General features: G+C 39.8%; 1 protein-coding gene and 1 long non-coding RNA gene across 2 annotated transcripts; one reads left to right on the top strand and one right to left on the bottom strand.

The window, feature by feature from the left end:
- The first annotated feature begins 13,393 nt into the window (after positions 1 to 13,393).
- LOC131165770 (heat shock cognate 70 kDa protein 2-like) lies at positions 13,394 to 16,679 on the top strand. Its single transcript, XM_058123818.1, has 2 exons — positions 13,394 to 13,951; positions 14,760 to 16,679. The coding sequence occupies exons 1-2, from the start codon at positions 13,738 to 13,740 to the stop codon at positions 16,496 to 16,498; spliced, it is 1,953 nt and encodes a 650-aa protein (XP_057979801.1). The 5' UTR covers positions 13,394 to 13,737; the 3' UTR covers positions 16,499 to 16,679.
- A 1,145-nt stretch (positions 16,680 to 17,824) lies between these two features.
- LOC131165769 (uncharacterized) lies at positions 17,825 to 18,678 on the bottom strand. The gene is made up of 2 exons (XR_009139644.1): positions 18,524 to 18,678; positions 17,825 to 18,294 (listed from the first exon to the last, which is right to left on the bottom strand). It is a non-coding gene; the product is annotated as an uncharacterized LOC131165769 (long non-coding RNA).
- Positions 18,679 to 19,082: the final 404 nt, after the last annotated feature.

Genomic DNA, 19,082 nt, shown 5'->3' with positions numbered 1-19,082 from the left:
AGAGAGAGTCGTAGGAGAGAGAGGAGAGAGAGAGAGAGAGAGAACATACCAAAATCAAAGCAAGTTTCTTGGAGAAGCTTGCACAATTTTATATATATATATATATATATATATTAATATCATATTAACTTGCTAATTAAAGCAAAACTTCTTGAAGAAGCTTGTACACTTTATATATATATACCTTTAACTTATATATATTACATATATATCATAATAACATAATAACTTACTAATATATATATATATATATATATATTTCCTTATCATACTATTCATTTTACTTGTTAATTTAATTATTTTATTTTATTTTATTATTTTATATTTTATTATTATTATTTTTAAAATTTTTATTTTTTTCCCGGTTACTACATTCCTCCCCCCTTAAAAGAATTTCGTCCTTGAAATTTACTATTCCCGTAACTCGCCATCCTTTAACCAGGAAAAATGGTCTACTCATTTTATTACCTACCCTCACTTATGGCGAAGGAATACCGTGGTTACATTTCGAGTCTTGGAAGATTACATATACAAAAGAAAACAATTCTCCCAAAACTAAAATACTACACTAATTAAACCATTACATGTACCTGCAAAAGAAACTAAACTACCTAATTACTTGCATTTTATCCCATCAACTTTCTTAGAATAGATACAGATATCTCTGTCTCATCTGCTCCTTGGATTCCCAAGAAGCCTATTTTACCGCATGATTCCTCCACAAAACCTTTACTTGAGGAATTTTCTTATTACGTAGCTCTTATACTTTCCTATCCAAAATCTGTACTGGTACCTCCTCATATCCCAGTGAATCACTAAACTCCAACTAATCATAACTGATGATATGAGAAGGATCTGGAACGTATTTCCTTAACATAGCCACATGGAATACATCGTGGATCCTGGACAACACCGGAGGTAAAGCTAGTCTATAAGCTACCAGTCCCACTTTATCTAGAATCTCACATGGACCGATAAACTTAGGACTAAGTTTACCCTTCTTCCCAAAACGCATAACCCCTTTCATTGGAACTATCTTCAAAAATACATGATCACCCACATCAAACTCTAAATTCCTGCGGCGATGGTCAGCATAACTTTTCTATCGGCTTTGAGCTGCACTAATCCTGTCTCTGATAAGCCAAACCTTATCACGTGCTTGTTGCACAAGTTCTGGCCTCACTACTCGCCCCTCACCCACTTCATCCCAAAATAAAGGAGAACGGCATCTCCTACCGTACAGAGCCTCAAATGGTGTCATGCCAATGTTAGACTGATAACTGTTATTATACACGAACTCTACTAGCGGCATGAACTGAGTCCAACTACCCCCAAAGTCTAGTATACACGCTCTGAGCATGTCCTCTAATATCTGTATCGTCCTCTCAGTCTGCCCGTCTGACTGAGGATGGAATGTCGTACTAAACGATAAATGAGACCCCAGAGCCTCCTACAGACTCCTCTAAAATCGTGATGTGAATCATGGGTCTCGATTCGAAACAATAGATACAGGCACCCCATAAGAACGTACTATCTCCTGAATGTAAATCTCTACCAAACGGCTAAGGGAGTAGCTGATCTTGATAGGAATAAAGCGGGCGATCTTTGTCAACCGATCAACAATCACCCAGATGGCATTCTGGCCATGCAACGCCGTCGGCAGTCCTGACACGAAGTCCATCGATATGTGATCCCACTTCCACTCCGGGATAAATAACGGCTGTAATTGCCCTGCCGGCCTCTGGTGCTCAGCTTTCACCTGTTGGCATGTCAAACATTGCGCTACATACTCGGCGATCTCCCTTTTCATACCACTCCACCAGTACGACTCTCGAAGATCTCTATACATCTTCGTACTATCGGGATGAACTGTATACAAAGATCTATGAGCTTCCTCTAGAATGGTCTTCCTAATCTCAGTATCGGCAGGAACACATAATCTGGAACGAAACCGCAAAGTTCCGTCATCTGCAATACTGAACTCCTCCCCCTGCCTACTCTGTACTCGGTCTATCACCTCTACTAATTCTGGATCCTCCTTCTGAGCGGCTTTAATTCTTTCCTATAGAGTAAGCTGTACCACTAGGCTGGCAATATATACTGGGAGATCACTCTCTACTAACTCTATGCCGAGTCTCTCTAGATCCATCATGATCGGATGCTGGATCCCTATAGCCGCCAACACTGGCTTCCTGGATTTCCTGCTCAATGCATCAGCTACCACGTTCGCTTTCCCAGGGTGATAACTGATGGTACAATCAAAATCCTTAATCAGCTCCAACCACCTTTTCTGCCTCATATTTAGTTCCTTCTGCGTGAAGAAATATTTTAAACTCTTGTGGTCGGAGAATATCTCACACTGTTCGCCGTACAGGTAATGCCTCCAAATTTTCAATGCGTGTACTACTGCAGCCAATTCAAGATCATGTATAGGGTAGTTCTTTTCATATTCTTTCAATTGCCTAGACGTATACGCCACTACCCTGCCATGCTGCATCAACACACAGTCAAGTCCCTTCAAGGACGCATCACTGTAGATAGTATAGCCCTCACCCCCAGATGGGATGACTAATACTGGTGCTGTGACTAACCTCTGCTTCAGCTCCTGAAAACTCTGCTCACAGCTGTCGTCCGACTCAAACCTGACATTCTTTCTCATCAGTCGTGTCAATGGTCCTGACAAAGCTGAGAATCCCTCAACAAAACGACGGTAGTAGCCAGCTAGTCCCAAGAAACTCTTAATCTCCTGGACGTTCCTCGGTCTAACTCAATTCACAACTGCCTCAATCTTTCTAGGATCCATAGAAATACCATCTCCAGATACAACATGCCCCAAAAACACAACCTTCTCTAGCCAAAATTCACATTTACTGAACTTGGCGTACAACTTCTTGTCCCGAAGTGTCTGTAAAACTTTCTTTAAGTGCGTCTCATGTTTCTCACAGCTCCTCAAATAGACCAATACATCATCAATAAACACAACAACAAACTGGTTTAGGTATCGATGAAAGACTCTGTTCATCAAATCCATAAATACCGTAGGAGCATTCGTCAATCCAAACGGCATAATGAGAAACTCGTAATGCCCGTACCAGGTTCTAAAGGCCGTCTTCGAGACGTCTTCTGCTTTCACTTTCACCTGATGGTAGCCGGATCTAAGGTTAATCTTCGAATACACCCGCGTACCCTGGAGCTGGTCAAACAAATAATCAATACGGGGTAGAGGATACTTGTTCTTGATGGTTACTTTATTAATCTCTCTGTAGTCTATACACATCCTCATAATCCCATCTTTCTTCTTCACAAATAGAACATGAGCTCTCCACGGAGATATACTGGGTCGTATGAAACCCTTATCAAGCAGATCTTGCAACTGATTCTTCAATTCTGCCAATTCTGCTGGCGCCATTCGATAAGATACTTTGGAAATAGGTGATGTACCTGGAAGTAGATCTATGGAAAAATCTACCTCTCGATCGGGTGGCAAGCTCGGTAACTCATCTGAGAAAACATCTGTAAACTCCTTTACTACAGGCGTGCTTCCAAGTTTCAATTCATTTTCTGACATCTCTTTCACCACAGTCACAAACCCTGACACCCACTCAGCAATAGTCTTCTGGCCTGAATAGTTGAAACTAGCTGAGGCGGGGATTGTACTTGCGACCCTACGAACATAAATTCTGCTTCCCTCGGAGGTCTGAATATCACTTCTCGTGCACGGCAATCTATGCTGGCAAAATTAGCTGCTAGCCAATCTATGCCAAATATAACATCGAACCCGTGCACGTCCAGCACTATCAAATCGGCAAACAAAGCCTTCCCTTGAATATCAACTGGACAACCTCGGAGCACCCTATTACACCTTACTACTGACCTAATCGGTGTAGATACCAACAATTCAACATCTAACAGTTGTGTTTTAGTCCCACATAATTTAATACACCACGAGGATACAAACGAGTGTGTAGCTCCTGAATCAAATAATGTAATAACTTTAAAAGAAAACATAACAACCATACCTGTCACCACATCACCCGCCATCTCAGCCTCACCCAGCGTCAGAGTAAACACTCTGGCTGGAGTCGTATTCCTCTGTTGGCCCCTACGTGGAACCTGATAACCTCCTCGGTATGGTTTAGGAGCTGGTACTGCATTTGGTGGAGTAGGGCAGTCTTGTACCATGTACCCCGATCTACCACAGCGATAGCACACCGGAGCTGTATCTGGTGAGGTAGGACAATCTCGCACTATATGTCCCGATCTACCACAGCGGTAGCACAGTACACCACCAACTCGACACTCTCCCCAGTGCCTCCTACCACAAGTCTGACAAACTGGAGGACCTTGCCCTGTCTGCACCTCGCGTCCTCCCGTCTCTTGTCTCCGCCCTCTACCATGACTACCTCTCCTCCATTGACCCAGCCTGTGACCCTGCTGGTAGCTCATAGATGCAGATCTCTTCCTTTATCCCTACTTATCCGCATCAAAACGCTCACCAATCTCTACCAAGGCCCCCCTGTTGACCAACTCAACAAAGTCCTAGATCCACAGCACCACTACCTGCTTGAATATACTCCGCCTCAAGCCTCTCTCAATCTGCCTCGCCTTCTTCACCTCATCAGGAACAATGTATGGGGCAAAACAAGAGAGCTCGATAAAACGTGCTGCATATTGCTGGACGGATAGTTGTCCCTGCTTCAGACTCAGGAACTCTTTTACCTTAGCCTCCCTCACAGTAGTTGGAAAATACCTGTCAAAGAACAGATTTTTAAACCGGTCCCATGTCATAGCTATCGGAGCCACCCTCTGCTGCTCCAATAGTCTCACCGCAGTCCACCACCTCTCAGCCTCTCCTGTCAATCTATAAGTGGCAAAGATGACCCTTTGTTCTTCAGTACATTGCAGTACAGTCAAGATTTTCTCGGTCTCCTGCATCCAGTTCTCAGCGGCTACATGATCAACTCCACCTGAGAACGCTGAAGGATTCATCTTAGTGAACTTCTCTATGGTGCACCCCTGGCCTGCAGATGGACCACTCTGCTTCCTCGAACTCTTAGCGATCTCAGCCATAACCTGTTGAGCCATGCTACGTAATACTGCGTCAGAGTCGGTTCCAGCTGCACCTGATGGTCCTGCTCCATCACTGCCACTCGCATGGGCACTATTTCCTTCTGGATCCATCCTAGAAAATAGCAGTACCAATTCAGTAATCCTATCCTCATAATTTACCCACCTATCCTCACCACTTATCTCAACATTTTTAACTCATTTCTAATCCTCAGTCCTACATTCTAGGAACACAACCCAACAATAGCTTACTATGGTTTTCCTGAAATCGTCACCCCAGGAAAAATACAGAAACTACCACAGAAGTCCTGCCTCTAGACTGTAGAACAAAACCTCAAATCCTTTCCTAAACTCTGGTATTGTTCCTGCTGCACTCTAAAGTCTACAGAACCTAGCAACCTAGGCTCTGATACCAAGCTGTCACGACCTGCTCATTTTTCACATTTTTTATTTTATATATTTTTTTAAATCAACATCAATATCATATATCTCATATTCTAGCTCAGCAGGTCACCATCCACCTAGACCCGTGGGTACTAGGGATACATCATAACACAATCGGAAGCCTAAGCAGCAGGAAATATATATATTCACAATATTGTAAATACAAAACATCCATCATTTTACAAAAAATACCAGAGCCACTACAACCGCCGTATTTTCATATATACATATCAAAAATAAGACCTAGGGACATTTCCCCAAAAATCTAACTGTCCCTACAAAACTTACCCTTTCAAAGGGCAGATACACAACACTATTTCAACGAGGCTTTTCCCACTCTCTTATCTGGGGTTCCTGAAAATTTCATGAAATTTAGGGGTGAGACACCTCTCAGTAACGGAAAATAAACTAATACTAGTGTGTCGCAACATGAGTATACCGTGTTCTACATATACCATACATATCATATTCAAAACTGTTTATCAAATCTGGGAAAACATATGTATATCAAAACAAGGCAGAACATACTGCATTTCATAAGCATATCTCATCTCACATCATAATAATAACATAAAACAATCCTAGTAGGTTAGCTGGCTGTTGTCATGTATTACCCCCACATGACTGGGTTGTGTGGCCCGAAGGCGGGACCTAACAATGGTTGGCCGACCACTACCAAGTTAAATAGTAGTTTGTAAGTCTGATGGGTCTACCCAAACTGGTCCGTACACCAGGGGCGATAATAGCACACTTCTTGAAAATAACCACATCGACTATCCAATCTCACACCACTCCGTACAACGGCGTTAACACAAATATCATGATCACGAAAACTATGAACACATAGCAACGGTACTGTGCAAGTGCTAGCCTCAAGCCAACCAGGTTCTGATATCATATACATATACTAAAAATCGTGATACATGGATATCTCATATCAATAATTATCAAATCAATCATATCATTTTTCACATATACATATTTCATGAAAATCATCGGCCCGTACACTGGAATTATGCATTTTATCATAGCTCGCCCCGTACGCTGATAATCACATAGCATAGCCCGTACGCTAGCAAATCACATAACTCGGCCCGTACGCCGAAAAATCACATAGCATAGCCCATACGTTGGCAAATCACATAACTCGGCCCGTGCGCCCGCAAATCACATAGCACAGCCCGTACGCTGACAAATCTCATCCACATAGCACAGCCCATACGCCGGCAAATCACATATACATATAAAAATATCTCGGCCCGTACGCCAGTTTTCCCATTATAAAAACCCGTGTCATAATCACATTCCCAAAAAATAGTTTTTCATACATTTTATACTCATGCCACACAAACGGATTTTCACATATTCAATCATACGATTATTTTCACAGTATTTTGCAAATATAAAACATATGTATAAATATATATACATTTTCTGCAAATCAAATGCTAAATATATATATATATATATACACACACACATACATTTTCTCAAAACAAAACTAACTTAGTTTATCCTCTTACCTGATTCCTGAAATGCTCCTAAGAAAATTTCTCCTGCACCTGCAGGGTTCTCAACTCAACACCCTGAAAATGAAAACTCGCAGAATTAAAGTTCAGTATTTTCGTACGTACAACATTTTCTATAACTACTACTAAGTCAAATTCGACTTAAAAAGTCTTACCTCAACTTAGGGATGATTCCCAATTTCCCAATCAACGCCCCTGGAAACGAAAACTTCCAGTATTAAACTTTAATATTTCAACGCATATAACACTTTTCTCAACTGTCACAACTTCAAATTTGTCTTAAAAAGTCTTACCTCAACTTAGGGATGATTTCCAAATTACTTTCTCCAACGATTCGCTCCGGCAGATTTACAGAGAACTTCACCAGGAGCGTCGTGGTGGTTTTAATTTGTCGATCTGGCATAAAACTGGCCCAAAATCGAAGAGAGAGAGAGAGTTGTAGGAGAGAGAAAGAGAACACACCAAAATCAAAGCAAGCTTCTTGGAGAAGCTTGCACAATTTTAGATATATATATTAATATCATATTAACTTGCTAATTAAAGCAAAGCTTCTTGAAGAAGCTTGTACACTTTATATATATATATATATACCTTTAACTTATATAAATTACATATATATCATAATAACATAATAACTTACTAATATATATATATATATATATATATTTTCCTTATCATACTATTCATTTTACTTGTTAATTTAATTATTCTATTTTATTTTATTATTTTATTATTATTATTATTTTAAAAAAATTTTATTTTTTTCCCCAGGTACTACAGTTTTACAAACTCCTGTAATCATTTTGGAACTCACGTTCCTATACATTTCAGCGTAAGGTAATTAGCTGTCACATAGCTGTTTCACAAATATCTGGAATAAAATACATACATACAAACATACCACACTTATTTGGTTTATGGCAAATTATATCGTTTACAAATTTAAGTATACAGTTTATGCAAATATGGATTACGGTCACCTTAATAATACAGTTTTAATGCAACCAACAGTTTTCCAAACAAAGTAAAGATGATACCCGAAATCCCTAATTTTCCCGAAAACTGTAACCCGAAAATCCCGTGTTTTTACTCGATAGATTTTCCCAAATAAATAGTCAAAACATACATACGATCATAGCCTACAGGCTTACCGATCCTGATTTCGAAAATGAACTGATATAAACAGAATTCCCTTACCTTAACTCGAAAACTAATTACGAACTCTACGGTCCCCAAAACTACGAACCGAGATCCCAAAACCTACAAACCATAGTACAAAACATACTTACAATCTATACTACTATACATATACTGAATCAGAAATGAAAATCAAGCCTTACCTCGATTTTAGCCTGAAACCCAAAAACGCTCGAAACGAGATTCTAATCCGTGGAAGTTGTAGAGAATCATTCCACGATCATTGTGGTAACTTCCGTTTCCCAATTCTAGCAATGATCGGTGAAGGAATGTAGAGATAAGGAGTAGGGAGAGTTTGAGAGAGAGAGAGAGAGAGAGCGCGCTTTTGGGAAAACTTAGCCCCAAAGCAACCCTAAAGATCTTTTATAAGCCTTTGAACCGAGGGGCTTCATCGACGAAAAGGTGTCCTCGTCGACAAGGTTTCAGGGATTTCGTCGACGAATCCTGATATTTAAATTTTCCTGGGCCCCTTGGTTTTTTCTCGTCGACAAACCTCTGAATTTCGTCGACGAAAAGCCTTCTACCTTCGTCGACGAATTATGGCCTCGTCGACAAAGTCTATAGAATTCCATTTTTTCATCCCTCTTTTACATATAAACCCACGTCACACAGTTCAGGTTCTTACACTCTTCGTCAACGAGACTCTGAATTTTTTCGACGAACCACATAAGGCATTCTTCGACGAGAACTCGCTGCTCCCCTTTGTGAATTTTTCCTTTCTTATTTATTTACCTTATTTTTCGGGTTCGGGTCTCTACATCGTCAACAACTTAGCTCGGGAACCCAGCACATGTAGCGTCCTGACCCTCTACTCAAGCCTGGAGGGCTACTAAAACATAACAACACGTCTCTCTAATACCATACATATACAACCCGCCCAAATAAAGGGAAACTGGTGTTTCATACTAATCATCATATACATACACAGCGGAAATTACATACTAATACATCCAACACTTACTAGAGTTCTAACTATTTTCCACATACATACATAACTAATTCCATATCCTGTTATTACAATCTCCAAAATAAAAAAACTATTGCCTATGTCTCACCACTTCTGACAATATCTATCGACTGTTTAACACCAGTCCGGCAGTATGTAAGAACCCGAACTGTGACAACTGGATTTAACTAGAAAAGAGAGGGACATTTTGGTAAAAGAGCAAGCCTCGTTGACGAAGCCAGATTTCTTTGACGAAGCCCTTGTTCTTCTTGTCGACGAAATTCAGAGACTCGTCGACAAGGAGAAGCTAAGGAGTCTCAGAAAAATCGGTGATCTCAGATTCGTCGACGAGGCCACCGATTTGTCGACGAAGTCAGTGGAAGATTCGTCGACAAAGGCACCATTTTGTCAATGAATTGGGCTGGGTCAAAGGGCTATAAATAGGAAATTTCATTACTTCTTCACTAAGTAACTTCAATTATATCTCTCTCTCTCTCTAGAGCTCTCCCTACTCTCTCTCTCTCTCTTTAGATTTATTCGCCGATCGTTGATGAAATCGAAAATATGAAGTTACCACGAGGATTGTCGAAGAATTCTCTACAACTTCTATGGATCGGAATCTCGATTTGGAGATTTTCGGGTTTCAGTGTAAAATCGAGGTAAGGCTCGGTTTTCATTTATAATCCATTAGTTTTGTAGGTAACTATATTGTGAGCATATTCCGTACTTTGATTTGTAGGTTTTGGAACTCAGTTCGCTGTTTAAGGGCCTTGGAGTTTGGGATTTGTCTTTCGAGGAAAAGGTAAAGGGAACTATGTTTATATTGGTTATTTTTGAAATCAGACTCGGTGGAACTGTGATCCATGGTCCTATATGTGTTTTGGCTACTCATTTGGGGGGGATCTAACGGGGAAAACTATGAGTTTTTCATTATTACAGTTTTGGGAAAAAGGGGGCGACGGACTGCATCCCGGGTTTTGTTGAAAATCAAGGGTATATGTTGATTTATACTATTATATTGGGATGGTTGTGCCTTGACTTGTTTAAACTGTATTTTTTTGGAAAATCATGATTTAGATTACCAAATGGGTGTGATTTTTTTGGTTATATGAGCATGCATGTGTGTGTGATATGTTGAAATGCTAGTAGGAACGCGGTTCCGAAATTGTTCCAAGTACTGAGAGTGTCCGACTCTATATCCGAGGGTATGTATTTTACTGCCTTCCATGCGGGCAAGAGTGTACGACTCTATATCCGAGGGCGTGAGCCTATTCCGACAGATTAGGCCGAAGAGTGTGGATCCACCAGTTATGCGCCGGTACGATGCCATGGGATTCGGGACTAGCCATGTGCCGGTGGCACCGTGTTCGCGGGTTGGCTACGGGCCAACACCGTATGTCACGGGCCGGCTTTGGGCCGTAGGGTGTGACGACACCAGGATTACTGATTATGTGTATATGTATGGGTGCGTGTATGCACTATGAAAATTAGTACTGGAATGCATTTAATTGCATGTATGTTGTATCATGATAACACTCAAATGCCACACACCGATATAACCTATGATCTTCCTTACTGAGAGGTATCTCACCCCTGTTGTACCTACATTTTTACAGGTCCTTTGAGTAACAGGAACTAGCGTCCTGGTGTAGGGAGCATAGTGGCCGGTGTACTGCAGTTAGCGCTTGGGTAAGTGTTAGAACTGTATTGTGGTTGGTTGCCATTTTGAGATGTTTTTGGGCATCCGTTTGTACGTTTTGATAGAGCCTGTATCTGCTCTTGTATAGACTTTGGTATGGTACTGTATATGTTGATATAGAATAACCTTTTTCCGCTGCGTATATGATTGTATTTGGATGTGTTTAGGGTGCCTGGGAACCCTATGGGGTCGGACCCTCATCCATTGTACTGTATCTTGGATGTTTTATCAAATACAGGGACAAGTTAGTTACATTTTCACCCTTGGGTCCCATTTTCGGGTTCAGGGCGTGACACAATATGCTAGACTCGAACCCTCGAAGGACCTGAAACATGATTTGTATAATAGGGTGAGACACCTCTCGGTAAGATGAATTATATTATTATCAGTGTGTGGCTAGCATGAGTTGTCGTGTACACATATTACTGTTAACATTTAAATACATTTAATTGGCATTCTAAAAATAGTACTGCAATATATCTGTCGGTAAACCCATGATTTCATAATAAAATACTACTGGCTCAATATAGCCCATTTTATAGTAAATATGCCCATATATGCCTAGAAGATACAACTTGAACTACTGAATTAGCGTCGTCACGGGTTCACATACTACTATGACATGTTTCCCCCCATGAACCTAGCATATAGTCGGCCGACTATAGCTAAGTAGTAAGTACAATTGTGCCTACCTTATACTCGGAATTCAGCATCGGGAGGGTCACCCGGAATTCTACATCGGATGGGGCCTCAAAATTCTGCATCGGGGAGTACTACCCAGGTCTCCAATTGACTATCCAATATGAACACTCTCTTTAAGACGTGTGGTTGCATTATCTCCCAACATATAGCTACGATATCGTGCTCATAACATAACATCGTATTCACAAGGCTCTAAAATCATATATGACAATTTACATCATAAAATTGAAATCATAATTCATTTTCATAAAACTGTATAAAATACTAATTGTTCGTAATTCTATGGAATATTTGTCATATACTATTTACTAACATCGGCCCCCGTCCGTAAATCATAACCTGGCCCTCGGCCGTCATATCTAATCTCAGCTCATAGCCTTTGCAATTCAGTATTACACAAAACATGTTCATTCATGCCAATTAAAAATGTACTCATGCAACACAATTTTTCACCTGGTAAATTATAAATAAAATAACATCTTGAGAAAATAGACACTGTGTTGAAAATAGGAGCATAAGTATCTCCAAGTTGTTATTTTACTAAAATATAGATACGTAATTAAGTACAAAAAAAACGGAGATAATCAACCCTACCGCCTTTGGTTCATATTAAAACACGCCTACGGTTTGAAACTCCAAATTTTTAATCGGTGAAAACGTTTAGAAATTCCAATACTTTAATCCAAAAATATCATATTTGAATTTAATTTATTGGTTTTGAAAATAAAAATCTTTTAACCGAACCCTAGGCTTGAAAACCTAGGAAAAGCCATAACTATATATATATAAACATATCCACTATTTCAATCGGTTAAAACTTGTAAAAGTAACTGACATAATATAATCCCCTTACCTAGTTCCTGAAAAATGACTCGAAACTCCTAAAAAAACGAAATCCTAATTTTGGAGTGCAGCCTGAAAACGAGATCCCACGAGCCGGGAGGAGGGACAGAGAATCGAGGAGCACTCATGAGTAATCCAGGGGACTTAGAGAGAGAGAGAGAGAGGAAATGAGAGTTATAAAATAAAAACTTAACTTAGCCCTTAAGTAACTTAAAATATCTCCTCCAAGACTCAAATTTTGAATAGGGACGTTAAGTTGGTTAGGATTTAGAGGGAAAGCCTATGAAAACTTTATATATACTTGAAATATGATGTATTTGTAACAGAGTTGGTGTCTTTGACACAAGATAGTAAGAAATCATTTACGATTGCTTCCATGGATGTAGGCATTACCGAATCATGTAATCCTTTGTCTTTTGCTATTACTTTCATATAATTTGCGTGTTTGTGTTGTTATGTATTTTCACCCTGCATTATATGTTTGTGTTATTTCGTTATGCATTCGATTTTACACAATAAATTATTTCTTAAAATTTAAAATATGATTTTAAAGAACAATAAAGTTTGCATTCAATACATTCCTACAATTAGATGCTATTAAATTTCTCACGGTATGTTTTGAAGCACTTTTTTATGTTCAGTTTATGCTAGGATTCCTCTTAATAAATATATAGTCTCTCCTCTTATACAATAAAATGGAAAAAAAAAAAAATTAAAGAAAGTTAAATATAAAAATTTAAACAATTATTGTACCACAAAATAAGATTTTGAGAATTATAAATTAATTTTTTAAATTTCAATATATTGCTTTTAAAAATGTTTAAATAAAAAAATTATGATGTATACCTCATTTCTACTACGTGTTTGTTTTTTATATTTTATTTTAAAATTTTTTAAATGTACATTAAACTTGTTTATTACGTCCAATTAAAATATAAAATAGGCAAAGATTAACTATGGAGATCCATTCTGAAGATTCCGACCGTGTGGAACACAACCCCAAACCAAACCTACCCAAATATTCCAATCAGCGAAGAGAAACTTCTCGAACCAACCAGAAGCCAAGCCTGTGAACACTTTCCGCGAATATCCAGGGGATCATCTGAACCGTTCGTGACGGGAAATCCAACGGCGGAAAATCCAAGATACGAACCTTCTGGAACCCAATCAAAACAATATAAAAATCTCAGTTCCCTTCCCCTCTCGCAGGTAATCCAAACCCTAGTTGCAGCAGCTATTCGTTTTTGTTTCCATTATTTTCTTTTGAGAATTTTTAGCCCTCGATTCTTTGATACATTAAAGCGAGAGCAATGGCCGGAAAAGGAGAGGGACCGGCAATCGGAATCGATCTTGGAACGACATACTCGTGTGTCGGAGTATGGCAACACGATCGTGTGGAGATCATTGCCAATGATCAAGGCAACCGGACGACGCCGTCTTACGTTGCATTCACCGACACTGAGCGTTTGATCGGCGATGCGGCCAAGAACCAGGTTGCCATGAACCCTATTAACACAGTATTCGGTAAGATATAAGCTATCCGACCTGCTTAATAGTTTATTTTTATTTTATTTTTCCTTAATGCAATTGCTTAGATCTACAGTTCAAGACATTAGATCTGTGATTGTCTTGCATGAATTTTTAGATCTGTGAGCAGCAGCTAAATGTGTACGAGCAATAATTTTTAGTATTTAATTTTTACGATGGAATGTGCAAACCAAGTTCTGTAATTGTGTTGTGCATGATTTGTGGGATCGACAATCTGTGAGCACTTACATGTTTTGGGGTTGTAATTTGTAGTAGTTAAACATTCAGCGGACTATGTAGCAGTGCGGAGCATATCGCTCTCAAAGTAATTGTAGACAGGGTGGTGGTATGGGAGTTTGTAGCTGCCTGTATTGTGTAAAGTTAACTTCCTTTTGTACCAAACTCGTGCGCGATGTGAGCCTTTAAGAAACAGTGACCACAATCTTGTGAACTTTGTTGTTTAACTTTGTGTTTCCATTTGCTACGTAATATGGAGTTTGAAAGTTCTTAACATATGCCATTTCTCACCATGTAGAAGATAAAAGTGTAAAAAACATGTAAGCGAGTTCTGGGTTTATTGGCTTTCCTGTAGATTTGCTAAACTAAATTTGAGATATCGGTCTTTAGCTGTTCAAATTTATAAAGTTGGGGCTTTATCTGATATAGTTTGTGCCTCTTGCCATAATTTCCAAGGACATGTATCTACCTAAATAGTGTCTGTAACTGTGTATGATGATTACATTTTTTTTCCATGAGATAGTTTGTTCTTGGGTAGCTTCTCATATTATAATTCTATTGATGATAGACGCCAAGCGTTTGATTGGAAGAAGGTTCACTGATGCCTCAGTCCAGAGTGATATTAAGCTCTGGCCATTCAAGGTTATTTCTGGCCCCGGTGACAAGCCAATGATTGTAGTTAGCTACAAGGGTGAGGATAAGCAGTTTGCTGCAGAGGAAATCTCTTCTATGGTTCTCATGAAGATGCGAGAAATTGCTGAGGCTTACCTTGGTTCTGCAGTGAAGAATGCAGTCGTTACTGTCCCTGCTTACTTCAATGATTCTCAGCGTCAGGCCACCAAGGATGCAGGAGTTATTGCTGGCCTCAACGTTATGAGAATCATCAATGAACCAACTGCCGCTGCCATTGCTTACGGTCTTGATAAGAAGGCTACCAGTGTTGGGGAGAAGAATGTTCTCATCTTTGATCTTGGTGGTGGCACTTTCGATGTGTCGCTCCTTACCATTGAAGAGGGTATCTTTGAAGTGAAGGCCACTGCTGGAGATACCCATCTTGGAGGAGAGGACTTTGACAACCGAATGGTGAATCATTTTGTTCAGGAGTTCAAGAGGAAGCACAAGAAGGATATCAGTGGAAATCCCAGAGCTCTAAGGAGGCTGAGGACTGCCTGTGAGAGGGCGAAGAGGACCCTCTCATCCACTGCTCAGACCACCATTGAGATTGATTCTTTGTACGAGGGTGTTGATTTTTACTCCACCATCACTCGTGCCAGGTTTGAGGAGCTCAACATGGATCTCTTCAGGAAGTGTATGGAACCTGTTGAGAAGTGCTTGAGGGATGCCAAGATGGACAAGAGTACCGTCCATGATGTTGTACTTGTTGGTGGGTCTACTAGAATCCCCAAGGTGCAGCAGCTGTTGCAGGACTTTTTCAATGGGAAGGAGCTGTGCAAGAGCATTAACCCAGACGAGGCTGTTGCTTATGGGGCCGCCGTCCAAGCTGCTATTTTGAGTGGTGAGGGTAATGAGAAGGTGCAGGATCTGTTGCTCCTGGATGTCACCCCCCTTTCACTAGGGTTGGAGACTGCAGGAGGTGTCATGACTGTGTTGATCCCAAGAAACACGACCATTCCCACTAAGAAGGAGCAAGTATTCTCTACTTACTCTGACAACCAGCCCGGTGTGTTGATTCAGGTGTACGAGGGTGAAAGAACGAGGACTAGAGATAACAATTTGTTGGGTAAATTTGAGCTCTCTGGCATTCCTCCAGCTCCCCGGGGTGTTCCTCAAATCACAGTTTGCTTTGATATTGATGCGAATGGTATCTTGAATGTTTCTGCTGAAGACAAAACCACAGGGCAGAAAAATAAGATCACAATCACGAATGACAAGGGAAGGCTTTCCAAGGAGGAGATTGAGAAGATGGTCCAGGAGGCTGAGAAGTACAAATCTGAAGATGAAGAGCACAAGAAGAAGGTTGAAGCAAAGAATGCATTGGAGAACTATGCCTACAACATGAGGAACACAGTGAAGGATGAGAAGATTGGGTCGAAGCTTACGGCTGCAGACAAGAAGAAGATTGAGGATGCGATAGAGCAATCCATCCAGTGGCTGGATGGGAATCAGCTTGCGGAGGCAGATGAGTTTGAGGACAAGATGAAAGAGCTGGAGAGCATCTGCAACCCAATCATTGCCAAGATGTACCAGGGAGCTGGTCCTGACATGGCTGCTGGAATGGACGAGGATGGTGCCCCTTCCACTGGTGGGAGTGCTGGTGCTGGACCTAAGATTGAGGAAGTTGATTAAACAAAAAAAAGACTCTGTTTATCATATGTTAAGTCTTCAAAATCTTCCCTTTGGGTTTATGGTTTTTTGTTTTAAAAAAAAATATATATTTTCTTCCGTTTTCCCAGTTCTTATGGCTTATAATTGTACGGTGACATTCTTGGGGAGAGCTCCGAAATATTCGAGTAATTTTTACTGTCCATACCTTGGCTTGTGTTTTTCTATTTTGCTGCTAGTCATCATTTCAACCAAATTTCTTTTGTACGATTGAGCTGCTTTGGTTGAATTGTGAACTCGTTTGTATTTTATTCAGGCCAAAAAATTTGATTTTCAGCGTAGCACACTCGAAAGGTTGCTTCTGTTGAGTCCCTTCTCTTCCTCCGAGATTGCATACGTTTTATTTTTTTGCCCCGTTTGTTGTTGGTTCGTCTTTATCTATTTATTTTACTTTTAGATTACGCGTCGGATATTTATGCGTTCATTTTACGGTATGCGTTCATTTTACGGTTTATGTGACTAATCTTGCGTTCCTTAAAGTTGATCCCATAACTTCAAAGAGAGGGTAAATTCAAGAGTTCAGGGACAAAAATGAGTCGGGGAGGGTTTGAGAGATCAGTACTTACGCAGCTCGCACTATCACCCGAACCACATCTGGGGGTTTGGGTTCCTCTATTTTTTTATTTTTTTTTTGAAATACGCATCGGGTATCTATGCGTCCGTTTTACGGTCCACGTGACTAATTTTGCGTCCCTTGAAGTTGACTGTACAACTTCGAAGGGAGGGTAAATTCAAGAGTCGAGGGACGGCAACGAATTTGGAAGGGTTTGAACACCCGACCTCATGAAAGGCACTTCCGTAATCCACACTATCATTTGAACCACACTCTGAGGGTAGGGTTCCTCTTTATTGAAACCACTAATGCTTGCTGTCGTGACTTGGGAGACACTTCGAAATATTTGAAGGAAAATGCTTAAAAATTGTAATTCGTATACAGTATATTGAAAGTCAAGATCAAATGAGAGCTAAGGATACTGCTTCACATGATTTAAAAAAAAAAATACCAAATCAAAAATCAGAAATGAAAATTGAAAATTGAAAGGGAATAGTAAAAGCTATAAAAACTGAAAATTATTGAAAATCATTTTTTGAACGGTTTAAAAAAAAAATTCATGATTCTTTTATTAATTATATTTTAAATTCACATAAATATTTTGTAATAAAAATAGTATATATAATAAGTGACTTAGTTTATAAAAATTACTAAGTACATTATGAATGGATGCAACAATAATTAAAAATTATTTTGTGAACCTGATACTGTATTCATTTAGTGTGTCTTACCATTAAAAAATATAAGAGATTTCATTAAATGAAAAGTATGGCCAAACAAAGTTCTGAAAGGCAAATAGTGAGACTAGAACTTGCTCCTCCATAGTCAAACTTCATCAGAGATGATGAAGGGGCAGATCTCTGATGAAACCCGTTTTCAATTTCACATAATGGGAAATCAATGTCCTTCCTTGCAAGGATCAAATTATTTTTTGTTGTAAATAAAATGATTGCATCAGATGCTTCCAACCAAATCCAAGTTGATCAATTCTGCAGTGCTCAATACTTAAAAATGGATATGGTTTGATTCGTCATTACAAACCAGAAGACACCACCACCAATTCTATACCTTCGCATTTTCGTTACCCATACTCGAGACACAATGGTTTGTTTTCTTGATTGCTGGATGAGAAAACCATTGTAGCATACACAGAGAGGAGCGACCTCAGCCAGGTCCCCTAGCCACCAATACATACCATCCGATCCAACTATCATTTGAATGGAAAGTAGTTTTCAGTGAAATGCAAGAAAAATTTTAAGAAGTAAAAAAGCTTTTCCTGTGGGTGAAAAAAGCTTTGTTTTCATTTTTGCTTTCTCTGCCTACAGAGAAAATTATTTTTTTTCCACTCAAAAAATTGTTTACTATTCTAGGATAAAATATGGGTGCAGAAAAATAGGCCTTAATAATAATCGGAAGGAGATCATGGATGGCAGTACCCTTTTAACAAAGAGAGCTGCAGATCACAACATTCACTAAACATGGAATTTCTTGAAGCACCAGAGCTGCACTTGCCACTAGCACACCAAACATGGAATTTCTTGGAACACCAGAGTTGCACTTGTAGATCACAAACATTCACCAATAATTCCCTCTGATACATTCAAAATCAGAAAAGCATTTTAGATGTCTGAGAGTCTGATGAGCTTGGATTCGTACAGATTTTTGATAAAATGCTCAATGCAAAATTGTAATGAATTTGGTTTAAATGCATACAAATTTAAATCCAAGACCTAAATTTATGCTCCCTAAAACATTTGAGTTCCCAACTTCTGTTGTTGAACATGCCAAAGATATCAGATTGGGCCTGTAGAAGAAAAAAAGAAGTGCAAAGAACCGGGGCTCCTGGGGGCGCCCCCCCCGCGGCCCCCGCCCCCGCGGGGCGGGGGCGGGGGGGGGGTGGGGGTGGGTGAGTGGGTGGAGGAGGAGGAGAAGATCAAGCTGTATAACAAGTTTGAGATGTGATTCAAGACAAACTCCACTGGAAACATAGAATCA

The sequence above is a fragment of the Malania oleifera genome, chromosome 10 (genome assembly GCF_029873635.1).
Source record: "Malania oleifera isolate guangnan ecotype guangnan chromosome 10, ASM2987363v1, whole genome shotgun sequence".
Classification (NCBI taxonomy): domain Eukaryota; kingdom Viridiplantae; phylum Streptophyta; class Magnoliopsida; order Santalales; family Ximeniaceae; genus Malania; species Malania oleifera.
This window is presented reverse-complemented; position numbering and strand designations above follow the sequence as displayed.